We start from the raw sequence: 8821 nt of genomic DNA on the forward strand, positions 1-8821 counted from the left end.
TGAGTTCAAGCTCTAGGCCAGTCAGGGTTACAAAAAAAAACCCAAAAAAAAAAAAAAAAAAAAAAAAAAAAAAAAGACATGAAGTTGAGGTGTACAAAGGTAGATCTAGGAGGAATTGAGGAGAGGAATTGGAGGCTCTGAATGTGATCAAAGTACATTGCATGGAACTCTGAAATAAAAATATTAAAAACAAAAATCCAACTATAACAAACAACCCCCCCAGATATATTAAACAATAAATAATTGAATGGTTGAGCATTATGCTTAGCACATAATAAATGGGCAGAAAATGTTATTATTATCATTAATCTGCCAAAGCAAGAACAACGCCACTGGGACAGGAGAGATGATTCATCCTTTAACAACTATGGTTGCTCTTCCAGAGTACCCGGGTTTGATTCCCAGAACCCAAATAGCAGCTCACAATCCCATTGCAACTCCAGTTCAATGGGATCTGATATAATTTTCTGGCCTCCACAGGTACCAGGCATGTAAAGGGTGCACAGATATACTGACTTTAGGGTTTCTATTGCTGCGATGAAGCACTATGGCCAAAAAGTAAGTTAGGGAGAAAAGAGTTTATTTGGCTTACACTTCCCTATGGCTGTTCATCATTGAAGGAAGTTAGGACAGGAACTCAGGCAGGGCAGGAACCTGGAGGTAGGAACTGATGCAGAGATCACGGAGAGGTGCAGGGGGGCCAGCCCTGGTAGGGTCAGGTACTGAGGTCGGACACAGCATTAGATGGAGGCCAAAGGCTGATGATCTCTGGCCTTGTAACTCTTTCTTACTGTTCTGGGGGTCAGAAGCTGATCGCTTTCTTTCCATTCGCTCTAATCTCCAATGCCTTGATATCCTATTTCAAATTGAACCAAAGTGGGAAAACGTTGTCCATCAAAGTGCAGGTCTCCTGTACTCAACTCCCAGACAGAAAGTGGGCAGTGGGCAGCAGATTCCCTGAAGCTGAGCGACTGGGGCATAGGAGCTGTCAACTGAACTCAGGTCTTCCACACGAAGAGTATGTGCCTTTTTTTTGTTTTTGTTTTTTCGAGACAGGGCTTCTCTGAATAGCCCTGGCTGTCCTGGAACTCACTTTGTAGACCAGGCTGGCCTCGAACTCAGAAATCTGCTTGTCTCTACCTCCCAAGTGCTGGGATTAAAGGTGTGCGCCACCACCGCCCAGCAAATATGAGCTCTTAACTACCGAGCCATATCTCCAGTCCCCATACTTTTTTTTTTTTTTAAGTAAATTACATTAAAAATATTGAGGGGGGGGGGTGCTGGAGAGATTGCTCAGCGTTTAAGAACATTGGGTGCTTTCTCTTCCAGAGGTCCTGGGTTCAATTGCCAGCAACCACATGGTGTCTCACAACCAGCTGTAATGAGATCCGATGCCCTCTTCTGGTGTGTCTGAAGACAGCTACGGTGTGCTCATATAAATGAAATAAATAAATCTTTAAAAAATATATTTATTGGGTATGTGTGCATGTGACACGTGTATATCCTGGGATATACTTCTCGAGACCTTGGTTTGTGTAGTTAACGCTTGGCTGCTTGTAGCTACCTTGGTGAACTTTCCGAGGTTGTTGAAATGACCCAAGGACACTACAGCTGTGGCTATCCCACAGGACCTAATGGTGGCGCTGGGAATCTGGATTCCGGTAGGGCTTCTACACATAGCACCCCCTATAGCGAGTGCGAATTGGAGGCTGACAGAATCACGTGGCTTCCTTCTACCAATAGCAAAGTAACAATCGCTTCCTCCGTTCCCCATGGAAACAACACCGCCCTCAATGATCCTCCCGCCCCTTCAGTGCTGAGGTTTTGGCCTTTCATTGAAAATTCCGGGTGACAATCTAACAGCTGCCTCTTCTGGCTGGACAGTTGGCTTCCGTGAAGCGAGTGACTACGCTGACTGGTCAAGACGCGAAGGCTGGCACATCTTCACCCAATGTTGCCTCTTTGGGGCGGGACCTAGCGAAGACTCAGGGCCAATCAGCGGTGACGTCGCTTGTGCGACTCCACGTCGGCAGCAGCTGCGGGCAAGATGGAGGCGCTGATTTTGGTAGGAGCTGGAGGGCCAGTGGCTCCGTTGTGGTGTCCAGGGGGTCCGGGAGGTGGGGCTCATCAGCTGGGGCCGGGAGAGGGTTCCGGGCAGGCCTCGGGGGCCAAAGCTCCCGCTATCTGTGCAATGCAAGTGTGGCCTACAATGGGAGCCAGAGCCGCGGTATAGAGTAGGAAGCCTTGCCGGGAAGAGAGCAGGAGTCGGTGGCAAAGTTGAAGAGAACATGCAGGGTCCGTAGGAGAATTCTGATTGCGCTGGAGGGGTGTCTTTCAAGTTCTCCCCGATGGTTGTTAGTGTTGTGGATCATACCTACTTGAGTTTCCCCAAACCCTCATATTCTAGTCCCCCAAGTTGCAATGGCAGAAGAGAGGTGTTTTGTCAGCCCCAGACCCTCCTGGTGGTGGTCAGAATTCGACTACCTTTTGGCAATTCCATGTCCTGTTCCTTTATAAAACTTGGTTTTGTTTTCCTGTTAATCCTTAGTATGTAATTCTGTCATGATTGAGAGTCAGCATTCCATCCAGGTTCAGGAATACTTGGTAGAGCTAGTATAGATTTTGGAATTTTTTTTTTTTTCTGACTCCTTATTCTTCTCTCCTACTCTCTCCTCCTTCAGACTTTAGGAACTCATACTGTAGGATCCGTTTCTGTCTTCTTGCTTAGTACATGAGAATTGTGACTATAGAAGCGCATTTAGCTCTCGATCAAATAAAACACTGCCCCCTTAGAACAGGATCAGAGCATTTCTTTCAAGGCACTGGCCGGCAGTTTAGGGACCCATGAGTCTGCCTACCTGTGTCTGTGTGTTAGTGTAGGAATTTAACTCCCAGTTTCTTTCCTTTAGTTGGACTCCAGGATTGTTTCTAAGACTCTTCCTTAGCTCCTGTTTTCATTTATATTCCTTGTAAGTGTACATATCAAACTCTTGTCAGTAAAAGAAAAAAAAAAAGCTTTTTCTTCTTTCTTTCTTTAAAGGAAAAAAAGTTTTTTGAGACAGGGTCCCTCTCCACCTTTCCCTTTCCTGATGCCCTAGCTACTCATTTTGTAAGCCATGTTGGCCTCAGATTCACAGAGATCCACCTACCTCTACCCTCCAAGTTCAGAGACTAGAGGTATGTGCCGCCACACCAACTTGTTTTAGTTTTTTCCACTGAGAGTTTCATGTAGGTGTGCCTGGAATCAACTTTGCCACGTAGCCAGGGCAGACGTCCATACTCACCTGGCATTTATGTGGGAATTTGAACTTTGGTTTTCTTATTTGTATGACAAGCACTTTAACCACTGACCTATCTGTTCAAACCTCCTTACTTTCCTTCTTGCAAATGTCAAAGAGAATTTATTCTCATCATATGTGTTGGACAAGTTGAAGCAAAATGTTTAATGTATTGAGTAGTTCAAGTATTTACTATACCAGTCAATGAGTTTTTTAAAATCTTGTGACCAATGTGGATAGAGTCTGTGAAACTAGTTTCCTTGGATGTTTTTGGTCTTCTTAATCAGGTGTGGTGGCTCACACCCGTAACCCCAGCACTCAGGCTGAGGCTGTATTGTTGCTAGTTTGAGGCCAGCCTGGGTTACAAAATAAGACCTCGTCTCATAAAACCAAAATTAATGTAATTTAGTGGAACCAGCTTAAAGAGTGAGGAAAGTGGTACTTGGGGAACTCCTTTCCCATTGGTTCTGTTGGGCTGGGTGTAAATGCTAAGAGCACATGGTCTAGCTATCTTTAAATGCCCTGTGTTTGACCTCAGCACTAGGAGAGCTGAGGTTGTATGGGGAAATCTCTGTGTCATTTTCTCTCCTTTCTTGCACTGTGTGGTCTCTCTCGGCCTGCTTCTTCCTCATTGTTCCCCCTTGCAGCTGAGCTAACCAGCTGCATGTAGTAACAGACCCTTGCTAACTTGCCTGCATATCCCTCACCTTTACTTTTAAAACTATACTGAGCCTTTGTCGCTAGCACCTTATGTACTGGGTTTAGGGAAGCAGAGCTGTAGGAAAAGGCTCTTTCTAAGGAAGGGCAGTGCCAAAACTCCGTTCCAGTTTTGTTTCCTTGTTCTCTCAGAACAAATCTTTTTTTTTTTTTTTTTGAGACAGTCTCATTATTGTAGCTTGGGCTGGGTTTGAATTTGTCTTATCCCAGAGTCACCAGGTTTCTGAGGTTTCTGTAGGTTCTTGCACCTCTTCAGTTTGCAGAATTTTCCTTTGAGTCATGGGTTGTATAAAGTTTTTGTTGATGGTAAAATACCTACAGGGAGCTATGGATTGTGGCTCCCACCTTTTTTTTTTTTTTTTTTTTTAAAGATTTATTTATTTATTACATGTAACTACACTGTAGCTGTCTTCAGACACTCCAGAAGAGGGCGCCAGATCTCGTTACGGATGGTTGTGAGCCACCATGTGGTTGCTGGGATTAGAACTCTGGACCTTCGGAAGAGCAGTCGGGTGCTCTTACCCACTGAGCCATCTCTCCAGCCCGTGGCTCCCACCTTTAATCTCAGTGCTTGGTTGGCACAGGCAGGTGGATGTCTGAGAGTCTGAAGCGAGCCTGGTCTACTTAGCGAGTTCCCAGACAGTCAAAGCTATGTAGAGAGAGACCCTGTCTCAATAAACAAACAAACCAAACCTACATGTATTAGTTTTTGTGCTGATTTTTAAAGTTCTTGAGGATTAAACTGTTGTCTTTTTTTTTCCCCTATGTTCTTTCCAACTTTATTTAATATATTTTTTTTTTTTGAAACTGGGTGTCATTATGTAGTCCTGCCTTGCTTGGATCTTGCTGTGTAGATCAGGATGGTTTAAATGCATAAGGGTGCTCCTCTGGCTCCTGAGTACTAGGATTAATGTTGTTTGTTTCTGTGCCCACCATCACCACCACCATCATCATCATCACATTTATCTTTTGAGACAAGGTCTCTTTACATAGTCTTTTTTTTTTCCTTGTCTAAAGATTCATTTATTATTATACATAAGTACACTGTAACTGTCTCAGAAACACCAGAAGAGGGCATCAGATCTCATTAGGGATGGTTGTGAGCCACCATGTGGTTGCTGGGATTTAAACTCAGGACCTACGGAAGAGCAGTCAGTGCTCTTAACCGCTGAGCCATCTCTCCATCCCTCTTTACATAGTCTTGGCTGTCCTGTAACTCACTATGTAGACTAGGCTGTCCTCTAACTCACAGAAATCCACTTGCTTCTGCCTCACAAGTCCTGAGATTAAAGGCGTGTACCACCACACCTAGCCTTTTAATACTATTTTTGAGAATAGGGTCTCATGTGGTCAAATCTGGTCTTGAACCCTTGACCCTCTGCATCCGTCCACCTCCTAAAGTGATGACGAGATTATAGGTGTGAACCACCATAAACCATATCCTGTGTTGTTTTGAGGTAGGGTCTTTAAATTTATTTTATTACTTTATGTGTATAAGTAGGTGGGTGCCCACAGAGCTCAGAAGAGGGTATTGGATCCTCTGGAACTGGAGTTACAGGTAGTTGTTTGTTTATGAGGGTATTAGGAACTGAACTCAAGTCCTCTCTGAGAGGCAGGAGGATTTTGAGTTCGAAGCTAGCTTGAGCACATGGTAAGACCCTGTGCCAAAAAAGAAAGCAGCAAGCAAAAATTCAAGAACTCGCTCAATCTATGCTGAGCTGAAGAGCGTACTATACCTGGATAGTACTGAGAAGCTGCTCTTAGAGAGGACATGCTACTAAGCTGCCTCCAAGTTTCCTCCTCTTGCATTTCTGTTTGCTGGTTTGGTAGAACCTCTGGGGAAGCCTGATCAAACATGTTCTGGCCTCCCCTGCACAAAGCACACAACTGTACAATGTTGAGAAGAGGAAAGGGAAGATCTAGAGGGCCAAGAAAAGGGTCAAAATCTGCCTTGGTCTGGGCGTTTCAAGGTGACAATAGATTCCTTCCTTGAGGTACTTTACAGTGGATCCTTCTTGAATTAAGCAACCAGCCTTGGGGGATGGAGAGATGGCTCAGGGGATAAGAACAGCATTTGCTTTCTTGCAGAGGACCTGGGCTGGCTTAAACTCCAGCATCCATATGGAGTGGTTCATAACCACCTGCAGCACCGTCTTCTGACCTTGGGCCTCAGGCAAGCATGTGATGCACACACATGCAGGCAAACAGTCATAAAAATAAATACTGAGAAAAGCAGTGCAGCCTTAGTTCATAGTTGGATTTACCAAATCTTCTTCCAGTCCTTTGTCTCTCAGTTCCCATCCTGTTTTTAGTCTCAGTTCCCTCTGCTGCTCTTTTAGCTGGCTCTCCCGTTCTCAGTTGTTAGTGGAGAGCAATCTGCAGGTTGCCATTCTCCATGTATAACCTGGAATCTTAATACCTTACACTTTCCTTCAGCCTTTACTTTTTATTTCCCCCACCCTCAAAGCTGAATTACTGTAGCAGTTCAGATGCTTAAAAACTTTGTACAGAGGTTTTTTTTTTTTTCTTCCTGTTCCCAAGTTTTAATTTCTGAGTGTGTTTCCAGTGTTTTACAGATTAGACCTCAATTCCATACATTGTCTCACTTTAATATTTTTTCCTAAAACTGACAAAATCCTGATTTCCACTTCTCACTCAAATATCAGGCCATCTAAAGTGCACCAGGATGTATATGCATCTAGAGGAGGAAGCTGCAGGACACATTGGTGACTCAAAGGTTGACATTGTTTCAGTGGCCTTTGCTTCCTGAATCATCTTAATGGGGCTTTTGTTAAATTCCTTTGGCACTAACAGTGGAGATACTTGGCCTGAGTGCCCCCTCCCCCTGCTTTGGGCAAAGGTATCAATTACATTAAGCCCCCCAAAGCACTCCCATCTCGTCCCTGGCAGTCCCCTGTGCCCCTCTCCCAGCTGCGTCCTTGCTGGTGCTTGGCCCCTCCATTTCGTTAGGAGAAGCAATCTCCTCATTCCTGCACCGAGGAGATATATTTCTCAGGCAGGGCTTGAGCTGTGCCAGCACTACCCCCGGTGAGGTCCCTGGCAGCCATAAAAATTTTTATTGTGATTATGTTGGTGTCGGGGTGTCCATCTGGGTTATTGCACACCTAGTTTAATTGATTGAAGTTTAATTTATTGACACTTCAAATTAAATGATCAGAATAAACTGTGCTGTTACTCTGGCCGGCTTGTTTTAATGGTTGATTGCTGGAAGCAGACCTTGGCTTGAACTAAAACCCCAAAAGAGTAATTGACGCTGCTTCTAACTCTCCCCATGTCTTGCCCTCTAAGAAGACCTCGTTATAGATTTCCGACGTATTTATTTATATATTTTTTTCCTCTCCTTCACAGTGGTGGGAAAGGGTTGGTCCCTGGCAAGGTATAAATTATATGAAAGGTCTTGGGGAACTATCACATGGTCTGAAAGGAAGGGAGGAGGAGGAGGCCTCTACATAAAGAAAAGCAGACCCCAGAGAAGCCAGGTCCTCCCGGGGAGGCAGATTGTGAGTGCAGCTGTCCACCTATGTGAGGGAACCTCAAGGCTGGGCTCCTTCTCATCTGTGTTCTTGCTGCTTGCTGTTTCTTACTCCACTGGCATGGTGTGACTGGCACTGGCAGGGTGTTGTCAGAAAAACTAAAGGAAAGAGGAGCTGGAGGGGGCAGTAAAGATGGAACAGGCATCACCAGGGCCGGTGCAGCCACTTACGCTGGACTAATGAAGGAATACAGCTGACGAAGATGCCCTGGGAGGCTAAGTCCCTGTGCACTGTGAGATGCCAGTGTTGGCAAAGGCCCTCCAGGTTTCCCTCTTTTGGTGTTGGGCAGAGTGGTTCTCTCTCAGCAGACTGTTAGATTTCTTCTGTCCTTACATTGCCTAGCCTTTGTCACCTTTATGTCTTCAGGAAATCCTTTTGTGTAACTGAATTCACGTGCTGCGGAGAAAAGCTTATCTCGGTGCTGGAAATGTAGCTCAATTGGAAGAGTGCATACCTGGCACCCCATAAATTGGGTAAGGTGGTGCACACTGTAGCCTCCGTACTCAGTAGATAGAATCAGAAAGATCAGAAATTCAGGTTATCCTCAGCTACATGGCAACTTGCAGCCAGTCTGGAATATCTGAGGAACCCCCCCAAAATAAATAAATAAATAAAAATCAGAGAGTAGAAAGTCTGCATTTTACTGGCTTTTTTTTTTTTTTCATCATCAATGTACATAACTCCACTTTTACCAGATTGCTCTGTTAACTAATTGTCCCCAACTTTTTTCTGTGTGTGTGTTGAGGGTGTTAATTATATAGCCCAGGCTAGCCTTAATTTATGATCCTCTTGTCTCATTTTCCTGCATAGGAGTTACAGGTATCTGCCACCAAACCCAGCTTCCATCTTCTCTGTTATGTAGTTAGACTGAAGAACACAGAAACTGCTCACTCTGTCTTTAGATCCTTTGTCTGGAGCAGAAGGCAGCAGGATTAGTCATGATATAAACTAGGGTGGAGGGCGAACCATAAGTGGATCTAAGCTGATGGTGGGTGTCTGTAACTCCTAGCACTTGGGAAGCAGAGACAGGATTCCTGGCCTGAGGCTAAAAGTTTGAGGCCAGGATGAAAATTGTAGTAAAATCCTGTCTTGAAAAAAAAAATGTGAAAAGAAATTCACATTAAGAAATTTAAGGGGCTGGTGAGATGGCTCAGTGGGTAAGAGCACCCGACTACTCTTCCGAAGGTCCAGAGTTCAAATCCCAGCAACCACATGGTGGCTCACAACCATCCGTAACGAGATCTGACTCCCTCTTCTGGAGTGTCTGAAGAC

The 8821-nt window shown here is 44.8% G+C and overlaps 1 protein-coding gene across 1 annotated transcript in view; it reads left to right on the top strand.

Annotated features, from left to right (window-relative positions):
- The first annotated feature begins 1986 nt into the window (after positions 1-1986).
- Positions 1987-8821, top strand: part of Copz1 (coatomer protein complex subunit zeta 1) — a 26333-nt gene continuing 19498 nt past the window's right edge. Inside the window, exon 1 of the mRNA XM_021182966.2 lies at positions 1987-2065. Coding sequence (XP_021038625.1) covers positions 2048-2065 — 18 coding nt within the window. The 5' untranslated portion in view covers positions 1987-2047. The remainder of the gene's footprint in view (positions 2066-8821) is intronic.

The sequence above is a fragment of the Mus caroli genome, chromosome 15 (genome assembly GCF_900094665.2).
Source record: "Mus caroli chromosome 15, CAROLI_EIJ_v1.1, whole genome shotgun sequence".
Classification (NCBI taxonomy): Eukaryota; Metazoa; Chordata; class Mammalia; order Rodentia; family Muridae; genus Mus; species Mus caroli.